Source organism: Cicer arietinum, chromosome 4 (genome assembly GCF_000331145.2).
Source record: "Cicer arietinum cultivar CDC Frontier isolate Library 1 chromosome 4, Cicar.CDCFrontier_v2.0, whole genome shotgun sequence".
Taxonomy (NCBI): domain Eukaryota; kingdom Viridiplantae; phylum Streptophyta; class Magnoliopsida; order Fabales; family Fabaceae; genus Cicer; species Cicer arietinum.
Window position 1 is genome coordinate 15,561,633 of NC_021163.2, and position 23,560 is coordinate 15,585,192.

A 23,560-nucleotide genomic window follows, 5' to 3' on the forward strand; every position below is an offset into this window, starting at 1 on the left:
ATTTGGAAAAAGATTAACAACTTTATTTAGTAATTCATAACGACCATTAGAAATCAGATGGGAGAATAATTCTCAATCGCTGCAAGACCATTAACAACTTTGCATATCATTTTCTTCTATGTTTTTTAATTAGAAAAAAAAAATCCAATTCAATCAATAAAATAGTTGTCAATTAGACTTGAGCTAACAACTTTAAACCAATGCAGCTAATGGCAAATGTTTGGTTTTGACGTTTTGTTTATTTATACATAACAAAGTGGCCCATTGCTGACAGGTGTGGATAGAATTTTCCAATGATAGCATACTTGTCACATGAGATTTTAGGATCAGTCTTGGATTCTTAATTTTTATCTAATGATTATAATTATAATTAAATATTATCATTTTTACGATAATTAAGTGTTATCACTTACCACAACACTCTTCAAAAGCCATAAACAATTCGACACATTTATATGCCGAAAAATACTTTCATAATCACGTGATAATCATAATTCATATGGAAGTACTTTCATATCTATGAATAAAAAAATATTCTACAGATATATCAAAAAAGAAGGGGAAGACACTATAATCTAATTACTCAACAGTTACATCAAACACTCTTACGCAATTATCAGCTCCACAAGAAGCAAGTTGCAGACTCTTGTGATCTTCCTCATTTTTCCTCCATGCCAGACGGTTTACTGTAGAGGCATGGCATATAAAAGGATCTACACGAACAAGAAGCGCAGCGCCGAAATCTGGTACAACAATGCTTCCATCGCCTTGTCTTTTATAGGACAGATTCCACAATTCAATTTGGCCGTTTTCCATTCCAACGGCTAGAAGTCCATTGTTTCTTCGATCAGGGTGACCAGTCCAAGACAATGCTGTCACGCTACTTGTAAATTGAGGTAAAGTCATAAGCTGCCTTACTGATGATTCCTTCTCGACAGCCCAGATTTTCACTGTCTTGTCACGTGAACCTGTCGCAAATTCATGGCCGTGCGCGTTCCAAGAACATGACCAGATAATCCGCTTGTGTCCCTCCTGTCTCGCAAGAAGAGTATAACTAATTTCACCTGTGCCTACAAACCACAATTATACTTATGTTGAGTTGCGAAAATTTATAAGAAACATGCAACTATTGCAATTTGCAGTACTAAATGAATACAAATAAACGATTTTGAAATATTTAGCTTCTAAATAGCTTAAACATTCAGCTTTGATTTTGAAATATTCAGCAATTATATATTTATATTTAACTTCTACCTGATCTTGTGATTGTAAAAACCGAGAACTGGCGATCCCTTGAGACAGTCAAAAGAAAGTTGTCATCGTGTGAGAATTCCATCTGTGTCACTGTTAAGCTATGAGATTGCAAGTGGCCAACTGCTTTCCATGAACCAACCTGCCAAAGCCATACCTCTGCTACAGCTGTAGATTGTGCCTGCAATGCATAAATTATATGTGCAACAGTTACCAAATAATGTAGAAATATCAGTGATAGAGGTGTACAAAGGAGATAAATTGGCAACCAGAACAATCTATGCCGACTTGGTTTAAGTAAATGTATATATCCAATGTTGGAAAAAAGGCATTAGAAATTGGAATGAAGAAATAACACAATATTTGCAGAATATAGTTGCTCAAATCATATATGAAGAAATAACAAAATCTTCTGTAGTTAAATTAACAGTGCATACCTTACATGAAGAAGCAACAAGCTCACCCTTATGATCACAACATAAAGAAAATAGCTCATTTCCATGACCATAAAGTTTATGTGATTCAGGCCAGAGTGTGTGCCATGCAAGTTGATCTTCAATTGGAGGTTCAGTGAACACAGTTGGAACTGCGTCGGGGACAGTTTCAAAGGTGTCGAGACCATCAATCCCATTTTTATCAGGGGTCTCATGTACAGCTGCAATGTAGAATAATCCACAAATTTCAAACTTTTAAGAGACCAATAAACCAGAACAGATATATAATTGTTTTAAAAGTTCAATATTAACATAGGAAAATAAAACATGGGATTTAGTTTACCAGCCCTTCTTTCACTACAACAACAACCAAGTCTTATCCCACTAGGTAGAGTCGGTTACATGGAACAAACAGCACTATAATGTTGTCATTTATCACATTCACATCTCTATCCAACTTATTGATCTTAATAGATCTTCCGTTGCCTCTAGCAATTTGACTACCCTCCAATTGAGTTACTTCCCTTACTACATAATCTACAAGTCTTCTCTCCCAAACCACCTAAGCCAAGTTTCCACCATCCTTTCTACTTTGGGTGCTACCTCAACTCTCTCTCTAATGTTGTCAATCATAATCCTATCGAGTCTAGTCTTTCCATATTAATCAACTACGAGTCTGCAACCAAATACTGTTGCATTCAAAGTTAACACTAGCAGATAACAATGGGAAAGAGCACCGACATTCGAAAATATGATGTCAAGATCTACCTACTATGCATCACATCACTAAAAATATCTACTTCACAAAAAATAACTGACCTTGAACATAAATAGGTTTTTGTGATAGCCCAAGAGCCGACATATTTGCACCCAAAATCTGAACATTTGTCAAGTCATCATCAGAATAACAAGACTTCTGCAGCGTGGCATTACTTAATGTTTTCAAAAATGATAATGGGGCTTCAAACACTCTAGCAACTTTCTCGTCAGCTCCACCAACAAAACGATGATTCCCCTTACTATGAACAACTGTCATACAATTTATATCATGACCATGAACCTGAGGGCGGCCAATCTCGTACCAAAATTCTCCATCTTGGAGAGAAGCCTCAACTTTCCACGGAGCATAAATTCTAGTTGTCTGCAATTTTCACAGAAAAGAAAAATTGAAATTTCTCTTCAAAGAAGAATAATTTATAAAACCAATGTTCTAACACTAATTAGACAACATATAAGAAGGCATTATCAAATTATAAAATGTGATTTCATATATAAAATCATCAGAGATAAATTAACAGACACAACCGCAGATCAATAGTAAAGCTTTTGTGAACATAGTATTTTTGAATACCTGGTCATGACTGGCTGATATGATGTAATCACCAGATCTACCCCATGCTATATCAGTCACCGATGCAAAATGACCAGAGGGAACCTTTTGTGTCATCCAGTTGTCGTCACCGACATTTTTCCAAAGATGGAAAGATCCACCATATCCATGAGCTAAAATTGAATCTCCATTTGGGCTCCAATGACCACCATAGAACCCGAGAGCACAGTGGCTTAGTTCGCCAACAGTGACCACATTCATCCACACACCAGAAGTCTTTTCAGGCTGCCAGACCATCATAGTCTTGTCCATGGATGCAGATAAAATACTTTGTGGTTGATAATAGGCATCCCCGTCCGCGGATGCAGCCAAAGGGGGCTGCCACGCTACTGAATATACCCAATCCTCATGTCCGATTAAAAGAGATTCTAAGGATATCTGAAAAGAGGCCAAACCAGCCAGAAGTACAGGACCTTCTATATAGGACGCTAAGCTTGTTTCTTCCTTCATGTATATGCCGTGCCCATCGGGAATAGAGCTACGTAATGCCATCTTCCAAATTCGTATGCATTTATCTTGGGATGAACTTACCAGAAAAATATTGTTTACTTCCCCGTCGATGCTTATAGGTAATGAGAAATCCAAACTCCGGATCCAATCAGTATGCCCTTTTAGCTGGCATGCATGTACAAACTGGGTTCATAGGTAAAAGAAAAGTATAAGATTAATTATACAAACACCCAAAAAGAAAAATATAAGGAACTGAAAGTTCATGCAAGTAATATATAATTATGCAACAAAGATACCTTTCCAGTCCTTCCACCACAGTATAGGTGAATCTTGTTATCCAATCCTCCCATTGCAAGGACAATTTGACCACAATCTCCAGGAAGTTCCGCCATCGATAGGGCTACCATAGATTTAGAACCAACAGAGAAATGGTCCAGGCATGATAATTTACAGTCACCTATAATTGTGGAGCAAGTCTTGATTAATGTAGAGTACACGTACAAACATAACAGTAAACATTTTTGTCATTGGAAATTAGGGCTTACCGCCAATTATCAGTGGAAATACAAGTTCCCAAACACAAACAGTACCATCTGAAGAAGTAGATGCAAACATTGCATCAGTTTGAGAAACCATAATTCCATTAATGCAAGTAACCCCTTTGTCGTGTGATTTTGGTACTTGTCTCACTTGCCTCCACTATGAACATAAAAAATTAGAAATATACATGAAACACTAAATAAAAGCTACCAAGTAACAAGTGTCTCTCATACAGTTTTGTCAAATTGCGGATTGCAGAAAATAGCGATTTATTCAAATTATGCTACACTATATTGTTATAGCCGTTTTCAAAAACTTGATACTAAATAGTGTTGCAGAACAATAACGATTTATTCAAATCCCGCTACACTATAGCTGATATTTGACAACATTACTCTCATAAGGTTTTTTTAAACATAATTGAGAGAGTAAGGAAGCAAGAAAACAATGAAACGGGATGTACCTTTCCATCAACAAGGGACAATTCCCACAGAATAATAACACCATCAGCATCTCCAGAAAGCAAATAATGCAACTCCAATTCTTTTGCTGTGTATAGAAGGAGAGGGCGGATATTAATGGTTAATAACATTTTTAGTGTTGGTTTGGATTGGTTTACTTGAGCTAACATATTGCATAAACACTTGTGAGACATATTGGCATAATTTATAGAAACCACTTATGAGACGCCCATAAACTGTTTTTCAGTTTATTTCCATAAACTTTCTAGAGTAGCTTACGAGAATAGCCTATAACTTACATGAAAAACGGTTTGAATCATTTATCTTTTGTAATAGAGATAGTTTATATATAAGCACTTATATGATAAACTATTAAGCTATACCTATTTAATTAAGTTGTTTACCCAAATAGGGCCCTAAAATTCAAACAAGTGTACAATAATTTCAAACCAATTCGGTAGTTATGCAAAATAGCCTAATAATCCAAGTATAACTCTGCGGTTGTAAAAACAATAACTTGTGTACTTGAATTTAATTAGAGATTGAGAAAGAGTGCACCTTTAAAAAGAAATTTGCTAGTTGGGAGCCAATGGGTGCAATTCACAACAGCTTTGTGACCAGGAAGAGTGGTCAAAATTTGAGCAGTCTGCAAAAACACAAAATAGAAGAGAACAAAAATTAAAGAAAAAGGGTCATTGAAAATATTAATTGGGGAAGTAGAGGAGAGTGAAAAAAGGGACCTTGGGAGAGAAAATTGCAACGGCGTTTTGAGCGCCGAATGAAACCAAGCCAGAAGCGCCCCATGAAACGTTGTTGACTATTCTGTTGCATCCTGCTCCAATAAATACCCTTTTCACTTCAACTTCTCCATCACCATGCATTGTCACATAGAGAGAGAGGGAGAGAGAGGGGTTTTGTGTGCAAAGATTCTCAGGCGAGAAAAACGTCGCGGCGACGATGATTCGAAAGAAAAAAGAGAGTTGGGCCAGGAAATGGGTTGGGGTTTCAGCCCACTAAAGGTGGGCCAATCCGCATAATTGAAAAAAACAAAAAAATAACGCTAGAAGGAGGGGTTGAACCTCCGACCTTGTGGTTAACAGCCACACGCTCTAACCAACTGAGCTATTCCAGCTGTTAATATTTAGAGCTAATTATAAATATTTGAAAACGAAAATCAGTTGGATTTGATAAAATATTTTTTTTTGTATTTTTAAGTCAAATAAAATAAACATTTATAGATACTTGTATAAATAATGGATGTATGTGAATATCTGTGAGTATTTTAAATTTAGGTAAAAAGGTATCACACTAAATAATAAAACAATGTATTGTATTTGCAACGTATAATACGATATATATTATATATATATATATTTTCATAATAATTTAAATTTTTATTAGCATGGATTCACCCATTACAAATATGAATTCATGAAGAAAATAAATTTTAGTTATAATTGCTCAAATGGTTCTTTAACTTAATTTCATGTAACACTTTAATTATTTATCTATTTTTTTCTCAATTTAGTCATTTATTAAATTTTAAGTAATAATTTGATCATATATATCTTAAAATAATATTATCATTTATTTTCATAAACTTAAAAAATCCATCAAATCTTCAAACAAAAACCATAGAATGTAATATTAATTTAAAAAAAAAATCATGCATTCATAAAATGCATAACTCAAATATTCAAATAAATTCATAAAATATGAGTTTATGAATTTTTTGAATTTTTGTAAAATAAAAGATAACATTATTGATATTTTAATAAATAAAATAATTAAATTGTTACTTAAAATTAAATAAAAAACCAAATCAAAAGAAAAAAAAAAAAAGATAAATGACGGAAGTGTTATCTAAAATTAAGTTAAGAGATCGCGATAATAATTAATCTTAAATTTAATTACATTTTGTTTTATTAAAAAAATATTACATCTTAGAATGATAAAAAAAAGGATCATATTAATGCATAAATTGTGTGTTTATACAGGCAAAATTCATTTAAATTTAAGAAAAAACCTTGTCTCGTTACTAGATGTGACGGTAACTAATTACATAATATTTGTAATGTTCAAAGACGTATATCAACATATCTTTCATGTTCAAAACATATATCGATAATTGTTTTAGAACTTGATAATAACAATTAGTTTTAAATAATTTATATCTTTAATTTGCGATTCAACTGTTGAAGTCGAAAATAATTTAACATAGTGCAATCGAATTTTAATTTCTACTATGTTGCATGGGATTCAACCGTTGAAGTCGAAAATAATTTAACATAGTGCAATCGAATTTTAATTTCTACTATGTTGCATGGAAATACGAGGAAAAAAAAATTAAAAAATCAATTGTCACAGGTAATAAACTATGTCAATCAACTTTAGTAAATCAATTGACGGGTGAAAATTCAAATGACATTAAATATTTGATAATGTGATTTCAAATTTTTATCAATAACCCACTATTTTTTCTAATAACAAATATTAATTATTAGTCAGCATAAAAATATTTATAATGGTGTGGTTACTTAAGCTATTTAACATCTAGTTAAATAGACATTCTGTTCATGGTGATAAGTTTTTGAGTGTTTGTGAAGAAGGAAGACCATAAGAGCACCATTTATCTCCTTCTTCATTTTTTATAAGTCATATATCATAAATTGTACTGTATTGAAACATAATACTATTAAATTATTGGTGAGATTTATTCAATAAATATTTCCAGTGTTGAGTTGAAGACATTTATTTAATATTTATTAAATAGTAATATTATTTGAATTATCTTTTTATTTTATAATATGATGTTGAATCTAACAACATCATTATTTTATAATTTAAGTTATGGTTTAAGAATAACAATTATAAAATGAGTTATGTATATAAACATACCCAATTAAATATCCAAATGTAGTAACTAAATAACATAATCCATATTATCATCTCCAGATAGCACCAACATTTCAAAAAACAACAAGGCTATGAGAATAAATTAGCAACTGAATTAACACTGATATTTCATGCTAAAACTTTAGTCTTCTCTGTTTAATGACTGATTAATACAGTAGGTTTTAGATAAAAAAAGTCACGAAACAAGTCATGAAATATTAATCAAATACCAATGTGAAAACGATGGAGGTAATATTAATCAGAAAACTATAAAAATTTAATTACAACTATAAAAATGTATAAATTAATTTATAATAATATTTTTTTTTTAAAATAAGATACGGGAGTTCTACAAGTTTATACTGAATATTTATTTAGTTGGTTGAATCCGAATTCCAAATTTCCAAAGCGCTAAATTTAATCGTGGCAGTTGAGTCAAAAAATAAAAAAAGAATAAAAAAAAATCGTGGCAGTGTCAACCGCCATAACAATTGGAGTGCGATAATTCCAAAATTGAAATTTGAGACACAAAAAACAAGAGGACTAACAAATAAAAAGTAGCGAAACGAAATCAACGACGTTGTTTGTCTTGTGAGTGTTTAATATGGGATTGGGAATCATCCACTACGATCCAATCTATTCTATCTACAAAGTTTCTTCAACCTTCCGATCTCTCCCACGCGCCACCGCCCCTTTTCGTCTTAGAGCTTTCTCCACCACCGTCCACGATAAGCCCTCCATTTGCACCGCGGACGAACTTCACTATGTCACCGTCTCCAATTCCGATTGGAAACTCGCCCTCTGGCGTTACTTCCCTTCTCCTCAGGTTTCTTCTTCACTTTCAATTGTTCCATCCTTCACACATACATGGGATCACTATTGGCTCACACTTGCTTAGTATTCAAAATTTCATATATTCTATTGTAGAATACAAAATTAGGCTATTGAATTCAACTTCTTAAATCACATGATTTTATTTTTTATTAGATTTTTTGTTGTCTTAGTAGAGGTAATAAATACCAACGTAATTATCTCATACAACTGCAAAGTCCCGATTAATATCCCAAATATGAAGTCCAATCTAACAATATCAACATTTTACTTGAGCTATGACTTAAAGACTCATTATTTTCTTAGGCGTATAAATTTATGGATATAATTTATATGCACCATCCGTGTAAATAATTTTTACACAACCATTCGATGGTAAAAAATATTTGACTTGTATTTTAACCACTTTAAAGTAATGAACACGGGTGGTTGTGATGTGCTGACGTAAAATATTTACACTGTCCATACAAATTAAACTCTAAATTTATTGAGATATTGTAATTATATTTGAGTTTAAAGGTAGTTCAATGATGATGTAAAGTTCCATCCTCGAATCATAGTCATTCAATCTGCCACATTATATTAAGGATTTTTAAATTAAAGACAATTATTAAATGTTTTATTCGACGCGAGTTATTATTGGTTGTCAGTGTAAACAAGTTTACACTGACAATGCATCTCCTTTGTTTTTGGTCATACAATGCATCTCTTTTAAATCCATTATATTTAGGAGTTAATTGTATGCACCGACAGGGTAAAGATATTTTACGCTATCAGTTAATCATAATCGTCCGATCATTTAATCGTTTGGCTTTTATCATAATTATTTTTAATGTCACATATTTTGATGTTTGTGATATGCTGACAGTGTAAAACTTTTTACATTTACAATGCATGACAATTAAATCCATGGAGGATCTTACTGGTCATTGTGGAACTTTATTATTTAGATGGTCATGGTATATTATACTTTGTGCAATGATCTATCAACTAGTTAATAACTTTTGTAAAACATTATAAATTTGGAAGTGTTCAAGGCACCCTAATGCGTTAATAGAATTCACCATTAATAAAACTCTGTTCATTGATACTAGGTTTAAATTAGACACTTACACCAGTATTAAGTTTTTATGGAATGCAATATTGACCAATTCAACACTTGATTTAAGTGATATTATCTTGAACATGCATGTTAAAATCTAAGATAATTTAGACATTCATTAGATGTGGTCTATAATAGTAAACATTGAGCTTAGTAACTATGCAGTGATAATTTCTGTCAATAAAACTATGTAGTGATAATGTAAACCAGTTTTACAAATGTCCAATCATATTTCACAGTTATGTCTTGTCATAACATTATTTCTCAAAATATCTCCACAAATATTTGCATGGTGATACATGATTAATATTTTTTTTGCACGGTCGGTGCATAGTAATTAAATTCATAAAATTATACGCATATTTTGAATAACATATTGTAAGTTAAAATTAAGTGGTGCGATAAAATGTTAATTGGTTTTTGAACTCAAAGAACTATTGCCGACTATTTTTTTAGAACTTTTTAAATTCATAATTTCACATATATGGTTTGATAAAATTTATCCTTTGTAAAAGTTATTAAGGGTTTTGAGTGTATCAAGATTTATGATCTCTTCTTTTCTAAAAATTGAAATTGAATTCAATACTTGTCTCACAGGCACCTCCCAGGAATCATCCTCTGCTGCTCTTGTCAGGAGTGGGGACTAATGCCGTTGGATACGACCTTTCCCCTAGGGTAATCAACCTCTTATTCTCACTTTTCTAGTAACCTTATTTGCATCTTGAATTTTCTTAGATCCCTCCTTCATAATTGTGCATTTTGTCTGTTTGCGTTTTCAATGTAGTTTCCCTTTGAGTCTATTTGTCCTTCTTTCCTGTAGTCTTCTTTCATTTTCAATTTTTGCATCTCAAAATTCGTTGGTGTTTGTGTTTTATCATAAGAAGACATAAAGAAACACAGGTAATGAAGGTTGATCTGATAGAGGATAGTCTAATAGTTAGAGATAGGCAAAGAGCAAGAAAAAGTATAGGTGAGGCAAATAGTCTATATATTATTCAAACTTAATACATGATAGAAAATTATGATGTCGTCCGATCCACACAACAGATACACCTAGTGGGATAGGATTTTACTGTTGTTGCATTTTATCATTGTTTTGGAAGATTAGTTGCTTGGGCTGATAAACTTGTCATTGGTTAAATCGGCAACTACGAACCTGAATTTGTTTTTAGGCATGTGAAATTGGTTAATTCGTTGATTCAATGTAAGTAAAGTGTCACATCCCAGGTACAGCAATCAAATGATTAATTCTCTGTGGTGATGTTATGACATACTTTTATGCATGTCCCTTTGTTCCTGTATATTTTCACACTCAAATATTTTTCTTTAGCATTAGAAATTATGGATATAAAATCTTACAGTACGATGGCAATGTTTATGAACACAGGAACCAGAAACTTTTTAGTTTTTGAACTAATATACTGTTTTAAATTGCACATCAATAGCGAAATTCTGAATTCCTCTTCCCTTAAAGAATGCACTGAAGATGCATCTTTTGATTCTGTCTTTTTCCTTCCACCGTATCATTCTGGTTAAATTTTCATTTTCCTGTATTAATTTTTGAAATTAAACTATGTTTAGTAGTGAATTATACTCTCCAAGCATAGCTGGTTAGCTGTATTTTTATCAAGCATTACATTTTTTTTCTGGCTTCATACTAACATATGATAATGATGCAGTCATCCTTTGCACGTCACATGTCTGGCCAAGGATTCGAGACTTGGATTCTTGAAGTACGAGGAGCTGGGTTGAGTCTTCAGGGTTCAAACGCGGAAGATATTGAACAATCTGCCCATGCAATATCTGACAAGATGGAAGATGTGTTGGAAAGTGCAACCAATGGATCCGTGTCTTCAAAAAAGGAATTGGATAACATATCTGGTGCAGTATCTGAACCTTACAATTCTGCCTCAGAAGGAGTAGAAACAGAGAACGCGGCTGTCATAGGAGACCTAGCTAGGTTAGCTACTGCGTGGGATGAATCAAAGTTGGTCGCTACGTTGACTGAGACTTTTACGCATTTGTCAGAAAGAGTCTCTGGGTTTCTTAGTGAAAGTCAATCTAAGGTCATGTCTGCCAAATTACTTGATCAAATTTCCAAACTTTTGGTGGATTCTCCATTATATGAACAATTCAATGAGGTAAGGGGAAAGCTTGCAACTTTGTTGGAAACGAGACAAAGCTCTGGTATTACTAGTCAAATAACTGATCTGAGTGAAAAGCTCGTTGATATTATCGAGGCAGGTCAGCTATCCGTTTCTCCTCCATTATTTGATTTGCAAGCTCGCTTTACTGCTACAATAGAAGATTTTCAGAAGCAACTGGACTTGATGGTGAAGTACAATTGGGACTTTGATCATTACTTGGAAGAAGATGTTCCTGCAGCGGTGAGGTGACATTTGATCATGTTGTAATGTTACACATTCGTAATTTTGTTATCAGTGGTTAACAATTATATGAATAGCAATCCCTTTCTTTTATGTGATATTTAGAGGAAACGTTCTCTGGCTGCATACATCTTATATGACTACTTTGGTTTTATATATACAGATAGAATACATTATGAAACAAAGCAAGCCGAAAGATGGAAAATTGCTTGCAATTGGACACTCCATGGGCGGCATCTTGCTATATTCAATGCTGTCACGGTTTGGTAAGTTTCAAGCTTTTGATAGTGTCCAATCACAACAGACCATTTATTCTTTTATTTGTTATCATCTTCTTATTTCTTACTCTCTTGATCAACATCCATTATTGTCTAAACTGTAATTGTCAATCATTTTTAAATTGTGGGCGAAGGTGTAGATTTGGATTTGAAAATTTCCATGGTAAGCTGATACTACAATGATGTCCAGTTGTCCATCTATGGCAGATAGGTTATCTTTGTTCTATTGTTGGGTTGACCATATATACTATCATTCATTCAGTTATTAGATTTGAAGACTTTGAAATTTGAATTGGTTTTTACTAGTACAGTATTTACTGTGAGGAAAATGCCATCTAAAAAATTGTCTGTGAAAATCATTAGTCCCTGTGTTGTTTTGATTGAGTCCCTAGTGATATAACAAAAAGCCTTTAAAGCCTTTTTAGACAATGTGGGGTCGGCTACACCTCACAATATAGTCTATAATCATGTCAAATGATAAACAGTTTAAATTTAAATCTTTCATAATGGTTTGACCTAAAAATTTTAATTGCATTTTATTGTTCACTATTTAATACTCCCGTTGTCCTAATTATAAGAAGAAAAACAAAAAAAACACATCAAAATCAACGAATTTATTTATTGTTGTAACTTTTTTAATGTTTTTCAAATATACCCTCACAGGAATTTGAGACAATAAATACACCCATTAACATTAAAAATGACAAATATTTAAAATGAGGGTAAAAGAACCTTTTAAATAATAAATAAGTGCAATGGACATACACTGACAATCAATGAAAATTGTTTATTTTGCCATGTCATATCATTCAAGTGGGGTAAAGTAAAATGATTTGGCAGAATACGTGATTTGGATTGGATGACAATGTAAAACTCCTTTACATTGTCAGTGCATGTCTCTTTTTCTCATAATAAATACATCTTAAAAGTTGTAACCTTTTCTTATAAATGAGACAAAAAAAAAATTCTTATAATAATTATTTAACTACCTCAAACTACTGGGCTGTCATTTTATCTAATATACTTTCCTTCGCAGGGCTTCTACAAGTTTTCTTCACACTTGCTTAGTTGTGAATAATCCATATCGATTTCTGAACCCAACTTGAACGTTCCTGATTGACATTTAAAATGTCTTATACATAAACAACTAGATCTTTTGATGAATTACAAAAAGATCAAACTTTAGAACTATCTGAGGTTAAGTCGATACATTGGTATAGCATATGATCAATACACTGGTTGATTTCAAAGACGAGTTTGAGTTTGTTTTCTATTTTTTTTAGTGAAACTATGGTTTAATATGAATTATGTCTATTGGCATCTCGATAACACTGATTATCTTTCTTACATAGAATAATGCTACTCCTAAACCACTTCTACCCTTCTGTATATCCACGATACACTGGTTACTTACTCTGTATTCATTGCATTTAAACTATGATAGCAGCTTCTTAAAAATATTGTCAATACGCAGTGGCATATTTTTATTAGTGAACATAGCGGTATAAATCTAGGTCTGCAGGTAGCACACCCCTTTCCATATTGAGAGACATATGTATATTGATCTGTTTAGACATGTACAGATTAAATACGTAGGTTATTTATCGTTCATTATCATTGTGTGTCATGCAAGGTTCCGAAGGAAAAGAATCCAGACTGGCTGCAGTAGTTACACTGGCATCATCTCTGGACTACACATCATCCAAATCAACTTTGAAGTTACTCGTACCACTTGTAAGTGGATGGTTTTATCTGTTTCTTGTTACTCCCTCCATAGGTTTAGTGGTTAACTTGCCAAAATATCTGTTAGGCATTAATTAAGTTATTTTTAAACAGGCAGATCCTGCACAGGCTCTGAGTGTCCCTGTTGTTCCTTTAGGAGCAATGTTGGCAGCAGCTTATGAGGTTTCATCTCGTTCACCATATGCATTGACCTGGTTAAATACTTTGATTTCTGCCGAGGGCATGATGGATCCTGATTTATATAAAAGGCTGGTCTTGAATAACTTCTGTAAGTTTCTATTCTTAAGCAATCTAAAAATACTTACCTGCCTTCTACTAATTGGTTAAGCTTTTAGGGAAGTTAGTTCTTGACATGTTATTTTCATAGCCCTCGTGACATATTAATATTACCAAGTTGTCAAGACTTGGGATTTGATCCTTCCCATTCTTTTGAATTTCACCCCATGCTGAAGTTGGCGTGTTCATAGATTTTGTTGTTGCATTGTAGCATGGGGTATAGTGTATTTATAGTTTATTTTGGGATCAGTAATAGAATTTTGTTAACATTTAACAACCGTCATTGTGAAATTGCAAACTATTGATTCCTCTTTAGTAATTATTTGGATTCAATTTATTTCCAAAGCACACTTGATGTTTAAAAGGACCTGGATGCAATAGCATGGCCATTGGATTATACTATTATGCAAATATTGAATTATTCTTTGGCTTTTATTATTATTTTCAAGAAAATATAAATTAGAGAGATAATTTCTTCTCATGTGTATTTAGTGTCATATCGAGTGGAATACAATTTTTTTGAACTAAACAGTTGGGATTAAAACTTCTTTAGCCTACTATAAGACTCATATATGCATTGCACACAGATTTGTTCTTCACCTTTGTATTATATTTTGCATCTGTCAGGCACCATACCCGCAAAACTTCTCTTACAACTCACAACAGCATTTCGAGAGCGTGGTTTATGTAATAGGAATGGGACATTTTTTTACAAGGAGCATCTACACAAGAGCAATATACCGATTTTAGCTGTTGCTGGAGACAAGGATCTGATTTGCCCACCTGAAGCCGTGGAAGGTATTTTTCATATCCTAGATGTAGATGTTTTAGTTGCCTGTTGGGCTTTCAAGAGATGAATATTCTTAACAGCTTTTTATGAGCAGAAACCGTTAAACTAATTCCCGAGCACCTGGTTACCTATAAACTTTTTGGAGATCCTGAAGGCCCACATTATGCTCATTATGATTTGGTTGGAGGAAGACTGGTATTACCTTACTCCCTTTATTTTCGTTGTTAGGTTTATTTTAGATCGGAAAATTGTCCTTGATTAACATCCAATGTTATATTGCGTAAATAGTCATTTTAGTCCCTAAAATATTGGGGTGAATCGGAAGTCCCTAAAAGATGGAAATTGTTAATGTTCACAAGTTTCCTGACAGATTATTTCATCAGTCAAACTAGTTTTTACATCAATTAATGTCAGCTAATGTTGATGGAGATGCACATGTAGCTAAGGGCCACGTGGCAAGACTTTCTCTTCGTTCCTAGACAAAGTCATTTTTCTTTGATTGAAGATCTCACATGCAATAACTAGTGTGGTTACAACTTTTCAAGGTCTAGCCCAAAAAACTCTTTTCCCTTCTCAACATGGTTGCCTTCATATCTTTTTGGGACCAAATGACTATTCACTCATTTTATGTTGTGATTAATCCCTATGGCCTATTCAGTTTTGTCCTCAGGTCCTGGCAGTCCATCTATTCTTACCATGTATTTTCCTTATACATTGTTATGATCTTTCCTCCATTTTTAACTGTCTCACTTAAGCACTACTTGTTTCCCTTGTATCAAGATATTTTTTACACAAACAATTGGTATATTTTTTTCAAAACCTATTTCTGCTTTCTTTGTGATGTTTTTCTATGCATATATTGAGCGCAGGCTGTGGACCAGGTATATCCCTGTATAATTGAATTTCTTAGTTGTCACGACAAGTGATGTGCACCAACCACCATCAATTCATCAAATACATTCTTCTTTGGTCATGCTTGATAACTAAATTACTAACAGGTATGAGTTTCTTGTTGCCATTTGCCATTTTTACATCCCCTTATATCTCTTACACAGCACTCACCTGAGGCTGTTGATGATACTCACAAGATTAGTTATCTAATCTTTTTTACCGTGTAAATATTATGATGCAGAAAGTTAAAAGAACTTATCAGACCTTTTGTGCAATGGAGTATGAAGTTTTCACATTGTTTCCACCCATGGAAATGAAGGGTAGGGATCTGAAGGCTGAATTACTACCAAGGATATAGTGGTAGGAATTACAAATCATTATAGGCTGTAAGAAAAAGTTTCAGCATTGTTGCTGAATTGTTATATAATTTATGTATAGAATATCTTACACAGTACTTTTTTATACAACCTGCCCAAGTTTCTTGAATGTGTATTGACCGATTGGTATAGATGATATTTTGTTTACTTGATTGTGGTATTTGTACACTGAGAACTGCTAGCTGCCAGAATAGTGTTATTAAATAGCAACCATTGTGGCACTATGGTGGATTATAGTAACTGCTATTACCAATTTGCGAAGGATGGTGGTGCCATGGCGCTAATGGCGGAAATGACAACTTAAAATGGTGGATATTTGGTCTCATGTGTCATGCCCTCCGCAAACGATAACATTAAATATAAGATTGATCATGTTTTTGTAGAGAATATTGTGAAAACTCTACACTGATTGGTTATTTCTAGCTGAAAACAAATTTATCATTTCTAGCTGAAAACAAATTTATCATTTCTAGCTTAAAAAAATGAATGAGTGAAATTAATTGGTAAAGAAAGACATCCCTACAAATGATAAAATAACGAATACAGAGATGTTGAGCTATGTCATCCAAATTTTCAGTAAAAATCAACAATCCAATGTAGAAGTATATACTGCAGCTATTCACACCAATGGTTAACTCTTGTTTTTTACTATAGTAGATTGAGAATTAACATATCATTAACGTGATTTTATCAATCACATTGTAAGTAAAATATGCGCTCAATGTTATATTGAGTAAATAATCATTTTAGTTTTTAGAAAAATGTGGTTCAAGGCAGCCTTTTAGATTTTGCAAATCCCAAATAAAATACACACTAAAAAGATAGTGACTTAAAAAAAATTAATTGATAAATACTATCTCTTATTAATTTTAAAAATGTACTTTCTGTTTCATAACAGTTGAAAAATGTGAAAAATCAAATAATAGAATTTAAGCATAGTTTAAGTGGCTTTTATTTATTCTAAAAAAACATAGTTAATCGATGTAAAACAATTATCTCCAAAAACATTTGAGGTCCGGAGGCAAATTTAGCTTGCTTGGGGTAGTAATTTGGAACAGGTTTCTAAGTTGAAACAGACACACAATGTGGGTCACTAGTAGAAGAAAAAAAGGTAGCTAGGCTTTGTGTAGGTTGAGAGCAAGAAGATAAAAAATGTAGTCTTTGCCAGCAACATACATCTCAATAATGTTTTCATCTTCTACATTGTCTTCACGGGCCCCTCCTTTGTTGATCTTGACATCTCAAGAAATATCTAAATCAATCCTTTGTTTATTAAAACAAACGTTACACCTAAATGTTAGATATTAGTTCTCTACTTTTTTAACTCAAGTCGTCTACTTTTTTTAACTCAAATCGTCTTAACAAGATATATGACTTATATTTGTTGTCTACTTTTTTTAACTCAAGTCGTCTTAACAAGCTATATGACTTATATTTGTTGTCAGTGTAAAATAATTTACCGAGAAATAACTAACATAACATTGTTCCTTGGCATGGGATGTTGGGATCCGACCAGATCGGTGTTCCCTTGGAAAGTGGCAGTCATGTCACATATATATGAAGATTAGATAACTCAAACAGATATTCCAAACTTACTCACCTTTTATGCCTATACCTTATCTATATTTGTCACATTGCTTATATTCACTTCATAAGCTCCATCACGAAATGGACATTTCACTTATATATTGTCAATGTTCGATATCTCAATCAATGTAGGACTTCTAACTCACATTTACGCACCAACCACTTGCGTTAGACTATGGTATAGTGGATTCAAGGATTCAATGAAATAATAATTCTAGACTTAGTACATGCACCATCCATGCCTTAATTACACTGTAACTTCTGCTACTAGATTTCTGAGACTGCAGTTATATGATAAAATGTATAGCCAAAAGGGTACACAGCATTACCTTCTCCTGCATCATATTTTTTGTGTTACTTTCACAATGGAAAATTGTCCAAAAAGTCTCTGAGCATTTGTAGCAATGTTAGGAAGCATGATCCAGAATAACTTCTGTAAAGGATCAATTTGGCCATCCCTTGTTCTTGTGGTGTTTTGCTTTTACCATGTCTTCCATGTTGACAGTAACAGAAGATAAGCTTTATGCATTCAATGATTAATAATGGAGTAGGTGGTTTCCTTGTCTTCCATGTGCTTTTTTGGACTTTCCATTTAGTTACTCAAATATTGTCATTATAAATAAATGATTATGTCTACCAAAGAATACTCATAGGCCTTTTGAACTTAACTTTTTAAATTATTATTCCAATGGACTCAAACACTTCTAGCTTTATTTTGAACTCTTCAAATTTTCACTCAGTTTTCTACCAGGAAAAACAGGATCATGATGGCATAATTGATCTTGGTCTTAGTCTTGGAACTGTTCAACATGATGCTTATCATTCTTCTACTAACTGTATGAGTTCATCTCCTTGTTAATTTAAAAAAAAAATCAGTTCTTTTTGTTATTTTTCATACAGTTTTTTTCAGATATTTTTGTACTAAAAAAACAATCACAGTCATCTTAAATGAATTTTGTATGTTGACATCCTTAGCAAAAACAAACCCTCATGTTGTGTCCCTGGATGACTCATTTGAGTTGTAAAAATGATTTGATACATTAGATCCAAATAATTTGTCCTTAATTGAAACTCGTTAACCATTTGAATCCAATCATTTGGTTGAGTTAGTTACATTAGTCTTGTCAAATACTCAATAAGGTTCAAATTGTTGCAACATAAAAATTAAAAACTTGGAGTATTTAATTTTGCTCTTGAGAGAGAGTGTAATGAAATTATGTTTGGATGCAGTGTATGATGATGACCTTATGGATTGGCCTAATGTGAAGAATTCAAGCACAACACATTCTAGATCTGTCCATGAAAACTTTGATGAAGAGATAGAGGGTGTCCAGAGCAATGAGAGATGGGCTTATGTGAAGGTTAACATGGATGGGGTCTCCATTGGTAGGAAAATTTGTATTCTTGACCATGGAGGTTACTCAAGTCTAGCTATTCAATTGGAAGACATGTTTGGTAAGTATTCTCAATATTAATGCACTTGCAAACATTGTTACTTTCTATTTTTGTACTGGTGATACATTTTTAAGGATTTAATTTATACATATTTACCTTGAAATATAAAACGTGTAAATCACATTTCTCTCTTTTGTTTGTTATAAAAGAAAGAATTTTTTATCAGATAATTTGGTTAATTGAGTAAGTGATATAAAATTAATTACAAGTTAGTTACTTTAATTAGATATTAGTTATAAGTTATTTAGTTAGAGATTAGTTGTTTCTAATTTGGGTATATAAACTTCATTATATCTACTATCGTAATAATTTTTATGATTTGATCGATACAAAAGTTATCTATATTTTTTTTTGAATATGCTTAAGATCAATACTTTTCAAATTCTATTATGGTATTAGAAAGATAATTATTTCGCTACTATTTTTCAAATTTTTCATAGAAATTTTTTTATAGAAATTTAATTAATTTATATTTTCTTTTTCGTTTGATTCTTGAACAATTTATTCATTTTCTTCTCCTTCTCTCTTAAATTTTAAGTTGGAATCATCTCATGATGACGATTAAAAAAAAACCATAAGACAATGAGTAATAAGAACAACATATTTGCAACAAAAATTTATCATTACCTAAAACTTCTCAAATGCTTTGATATCAATATCGACAACTTTCATCAAATGAAAAAAAATCAAGTATATTTGTTGAAGATTTCTCAAGAACACCAACAATATTTAGAGTCAAAATTATTTTTTTTTAGCCAAATTGGCATTCAAAAAATAATGCAAGCAAAGATCTTGCATGGCAATGTAGACTCTAAATATTCTAGATATCGGTTGTTCTGATTTGAGTATATAAACTACATTATATCTACTATTATAACAATATTTCTCATTTGATCAATCCAAAAGTTATATCTATTTTTTTCTTTTTCATGTTTAATATCAATTGTTTTGTATATTCTATTAACTATAATACTTTTTTTTTGTTAATATTAAGCTTAGGGTCTACATCGTACAATATACAACTTGTATTTAAATATTATGGTTCATATTACAAAATTACTCTGAAGCGAAACGTAGATAGTTTTGCCTGACCTACTCACTTCTTAAAAGTTGTTTAATATAATAATGTTGAGTATGATTCATAGTTACTAACAAGTGTAAAGATCAGTTATTAGACATCGATTTAGACTATCTGACGCATAATGCATAATAGATAATGGTGAGTTATAATAAGATAAAATGTATTTTTACTTATTGTACCATTCAGGTAGCCAGTCACTTTCTGGTACAAGATTGTTTCAATCTGGATCAGAGTATTCATTATTCTACAAGGACAGAGAAGACAATTGGAGGGCTGTTGGTGATGTCCCTTGGAAGTATGTATTCATTCCCCTAAAATTTAACACTTTTCTACATTCTATTCTACCTGATTTACTAGTTGAAAAATAATTTTAACTTTTTTTTTGGTATTGTTTTGTAAGCAGGGAGTTTGTAGAATGTGTGAAAAGGTTAAGGATTGCAAGAAAGAATGCAGACTATAGTGTTAACATTTCATGTTATAAATAAAATTTAATTGTTTTTATGACTTTATGTTGAGTAATGATTAATGAATCTAAGGACTTTGATGCTTCGTCATTTGGATGACTTTGTTACTTTCAATTAATTCGTAACAAATTAGAATTTATGCATCAGGACATCGTTATTAATTGGAATTTATTGTAAATATTTTAACATTGGCGTTAAATTAATAACAAAACACAGGAAAATCCGTCAAAGTCAGAAGAAGAATAGTAATAAGATTATGAGATTTCCCTAAATTCGCGCCACATGGTTTGGGCATCCAAAGTCCAACAACTTGCATAATTTAATGTGGTCCATCTTCTACTTTCTAACAATCTTGTGAAATTGTACTTGCAAATTTGAGAGCATCCTATTCGTAGAGACTAAAATTATAATATTTACATCACCTACAAATAAAATGTTGCACTTTATTAATCTTTTTCATTCCACACATCAACTATATGAGCTGTAATTCTATTTAAAACTACAAAAGTACTAATATCTAATTATCCTCCCATTAACAGAAGAATGGGTGTGCGAACAGATTCAATTTTTTTTTACTTTTAAATAAAATTACATCATTTTTTTTCTTTTATTTACGTTCTTTCTCACCTCCCTTTCTTTAAATGGTTAAAATATTAGTATTAATTTAAAATTATATTTAGATTTTATTTATAATTTAATAAATTTAAATAAAATAGTTTAGATTTTTAATATTTTATTTGATAGTTAAAATAATTAAAATTGTGTTTTTTTATATTAAAAACTCAAATTTTTTGTTAGATAATATTATTATATATTAGTAGTAAGGGTATTTTAGACAATTCTAGACAATTCTATTTTCTTATATATATACTCAGTGTAACCCTATTAACTTCAGTTTTGGTTTATTATATGATATGAAACCCTAGAGTGGTTGTTTTCTCTTCTTCCTCTTTCTTCCTCTTTTCATTGTTAACATGGTATCTAGAGCCTATTTCGATCCTCATTGAACGATCTCGCCTCTATTCCGCTGTTGAGTTCCCAACAATTAGGGAATATAATTATAGTTTATCTTTTCTAACATTCCAATATTCAGTGAGATTTTCCGTGTCCCAATTCTGCTTTTCCCTTTCTTTGTAGCTTTTCGTTTATTTTTAGTAGATCAATAAAAAAAAAAAAAAATTTATTAGGGTTCTATAAACCTTTCCACAAGCCATTAGGGTTTGACGCTCTAACCAACCGAGCTAAAAAGAACAATGGGCGGTAAAGTTTACTTTGAGAATCATTATTATTTGCATGGTTATTGGGGGATTTTGATTGATCGTTATGAAGAGATGATTGAGAATTATCATCCTGGGATCTACCGTAGAGAAGAGAGAGAGACTATTTTGATAGAAAAGGCAACCACCAAAAGAGAAAAGAGAAGAGTAACCTTGTTCCCGATTTTGTTAAATCAGTCTCACAAAAACATCGATTGCGCATTCGTTAACCGTTGGATTTGGCTGATTTTTGGACAGAAGGTTCACAACATTCAGGTCTTCGTCTTCAACGGTCGGATCGGTAAAAAGACGTCTGTAGGGGGAGAAATCATGCTCGCACAGCACCAGGTTATCCCTAATTTATTTTGTCTCAGTGATTGTGTTTGTCTCATTATTTGTATGGATTTGAGAGAAGGTTTGGAGGTTCATTGTGTTGTTTTGAAAAATGGGTTTTGTGTTAATTTGTATGTTGGGACTTCTTTGGTTGAAATGTTTGTGAGAAGTTTGGTTTCTTGGACTGCTGTTATTGTTGGGTTTGCTAGGTGTGGGGATATGAGTGAGGCCAGGAAGCTTTTTGATGTTATGCCTGTTATGTTTGATTGTATGCCTGTCAAGAATGTGCTTAGTTGGAATGCTTTGATAAATGGTTATGGTGTCAATGGTTGTGCGAAGGAAGCGTTAGAAGTATTCGCAGCAATGTTACGGGAAGGATTTGAACCGAATGAGATAACAATGACTAGTGTGTTATCTGCTGGCAACCATTGTGGTTTGGTAGAGGAAGGAAGAAGATGCTTCAAAGAAATGGAGATATTTGGAATTGTGCCTCAGATTGAGCATTATGGTTGTATGATTGACCTTCTAGGAAGGGTTGGATACTTGGATGAGGCTGAAAATTTGATCTTCTGTGTCGTCGCTCTGTCTGTTGCTTCTTCTGTTTGATTGCTAATCTCTCTAGTGATTTGCTTTGTTGCTTCTCTCTTTGTTTAGTTTGGTTTGATATGATTTAGTTTTGTTTGGTTCTATTTGGTTTGGTTTGTTTGGTTTTGGTTTCGTGGTGCTACTTCTTTGGTGGTTCCTATCTGTTGATTTTGATATGGTTGTTGCTCCTTGGTTTGTTTGGTTTTGGTTTCGTGGTGCTACTTCTTTGGTGGTTCCTATCTGTTGATTTTGATATGGTTGTTGCTCCTTGGTTTGTTTGGATTTGGTTTCGTGGTGCTACTTCTTTGGTGGTTCCTATCTGTTGATTTTGATATGGTTATTGCTCCTTGGTTTGTTTGGATTTGGTTTCGTGGTGCTACTTCTTTGGTGGTTCCTATCTGTTGATTTTGATATGGTTATTGCTCCTTGGTTTGTTTGGATTTGGTTTCGTGGTGCTACTTCTTTGGTGGTTCCTATCTGTTGATTTTGATATGGTTGTTGCTCCTTGGTTTGTTTGGATTTGGTTTCGTGGTGCTACTTCTTTGGTTGTTCCTATCTGTTGATTTTGATATGGTTGTTGCTCCTTGGTTTGTTTGGATTTGGTTTCGTGGTGCTACTTCTTTGGTGGTTCCTATCTGTTGATTTTGATATGGTTGTTGCTCCTTTTTTGATCGCTTCTTTTTCGGTTTGATTTTTTTGTTGG

General features: G+C 32.6%; 3 protein-coding genes and 1 non-coding gene across 4 annotated transcripts; 2 read left to right on the forward strand and 2 right to left on the reverse strand.

Annotated features, from left to right (window-relative positions):
- Positions 1–429: 429 nt before the first annotated feature.
- On the reverse strand, positions 430–5,498 carry LOC101510468 (elongator complex protein 2). The gene is made up of 10 exons (XM_004496984.4): positions 5,267–5,498; positions 5,085–5,172; positions 4,529–4,614; positions 4,071–4,224; positions 3,822–3,982; positions 3,037–3,708; positions 2,505–2,826; positions 1,689–1,906; positions 1,255–1,432; positions 430–1,070 (listed from the first exon to the last, which is right to left on the reverse strand). The coding sequence occupies exons 1-10, from the start codon at positions 5,405–5,407 to the stop codon at positions 580–582; spliced, it is 2,511 nt and encodes an 836-aa protein (XP_004497041.1). The 5' UTR covers positions 5,408–5,498; the 3' UTR covers positions 430–579.
- Positions 5,499–5,584: 86 nt separating this feature from the next.
- Positions 5,585–5,658, reverse strand: TRNAN-GUU (transfer RNA asparagine (anticodon GUU)). The gene has a single exon. It is a non-coding gene; the product is annotated as a tRNA-Asn (tRNA).
- A 2,200-nt stretch (positions 5,659–7,858) lies between these two features.
- On the forward strand, positions 7,859–16,248 carry LOC101511016 (uncharacterized). The gene is made up of 10 exons (XM_004496986.4): positions 7,859–8,247; positions 9,952–10,029; positions 11,034–11,741; positions 11,905–12,007; positions 13,653–13,753; positions 13,856–14,030; positions 14,666–14,836; positions 14,923–15,023; positions 15,698–15,826; positions 15,961–16,248. The coding sequence occupies exons 1-9, from the start codon at positions 8,026–8,028 to the stop codon at positions 15,752–15,754; spliced, it is 1,716 nt and encodes a 571-aa protein (XP_004497043.1). The 5' UTR covers positions 7,859–8,025; the 3' UTR covers positions 15,755–15,826; positions 15,961–16,248.
- Positions 16,249–18,317: 2,069 nt separating this feature from the next.
- LOC101511547 (auxin-responsive protein IAA32) lies at positions 18,318–20,773 on the forward strand. The gene is made up of 4 exons (XM_004496988.3): positions 18,318–18,519; positions 18,914–19,138; positions 20,406–20,514; positions 20,623–20,773. Exons 1-4 carry the CDS (start codon positions 18,372–18,374, stop codon positions 20,702–20,704), a joined length of 564 nt encoding a protein of 187 aa, XP_004497045.1. The 5' UTR covers positions 18,318–18,371; the 3' UTR covers positions 20,705–20,773.
- Positions 20,774–23,560: the final 2,787 nt, after the last annotated feature.

Excerpts from the sequence above, each read along its gene's own strand:
- LOC101510468 (XM_004496984.4), bottom strand. The coding sequence starts at position 5,407 with ATGCATGGTGATGGAGAAGTTGAAGTGAAAAGGGTATTTATTGGAGCA. Across the intron at positions 5,173-5,266 it reads TTGCAATTTTCTCTCCCAAG|ACTGCTCAAATTTTGACCAC; the intron begins GTCCCTTTTTTC and ends GTGTTTTTGCAG. Across the intron at positions 3,709-3,821 it reads GTGGTGGAAGGACTGGAAAG|TTTGTACATGCATGCCAGCT; the intron begins GTATCTTTGTTG and ends CTATGAACCCAG.
- LOC101511547 (XM_004496988.3), top strand. The coding sequence starts at position 18,372 with ATGGACTCAAACACTTCTAGCTTTATTTTGAACTCTTCAAATTTTCAC. Across the intron at positions 19,139-20,405 it reads TCAATTGGAAGACATGTTTG|GTAGCCAGTCACTTTCTGGT; the intron begins GTAAGTATTCTC and ends TGTACCATTCAG. Across the intron at positions 20,515-20,622 it reads GTTGGTGATGTCCCTTGGAA|GGAGTTTGTAGAATGTGTGA; the intron begins GTATGTATTCAT and ends TTTTGTAAGCAG.
- LOC101511016 (XM_004496986.4), top strand. The coding sequence starts at position 8,026 with ATGGGATTGGGAATCATCCACTACGATCCAATCTATTCTATCTACAAA. Across the intron at positions 8,248-9,951 it reads GTTACTTCCCTTCTCCTCAG|GCACCTCCCAGGAATCATCC; the intron begins GTTTCTTCTTCA and ends CTTGTCTCACAG. Across the intron at positions 11,742-11,904 it reads AAGAAGATGTTCCTGCAGCG|ATAGAATACATTATGAAACA; the intron begins GTGAGGTGACAT and ends TTATATATACAG.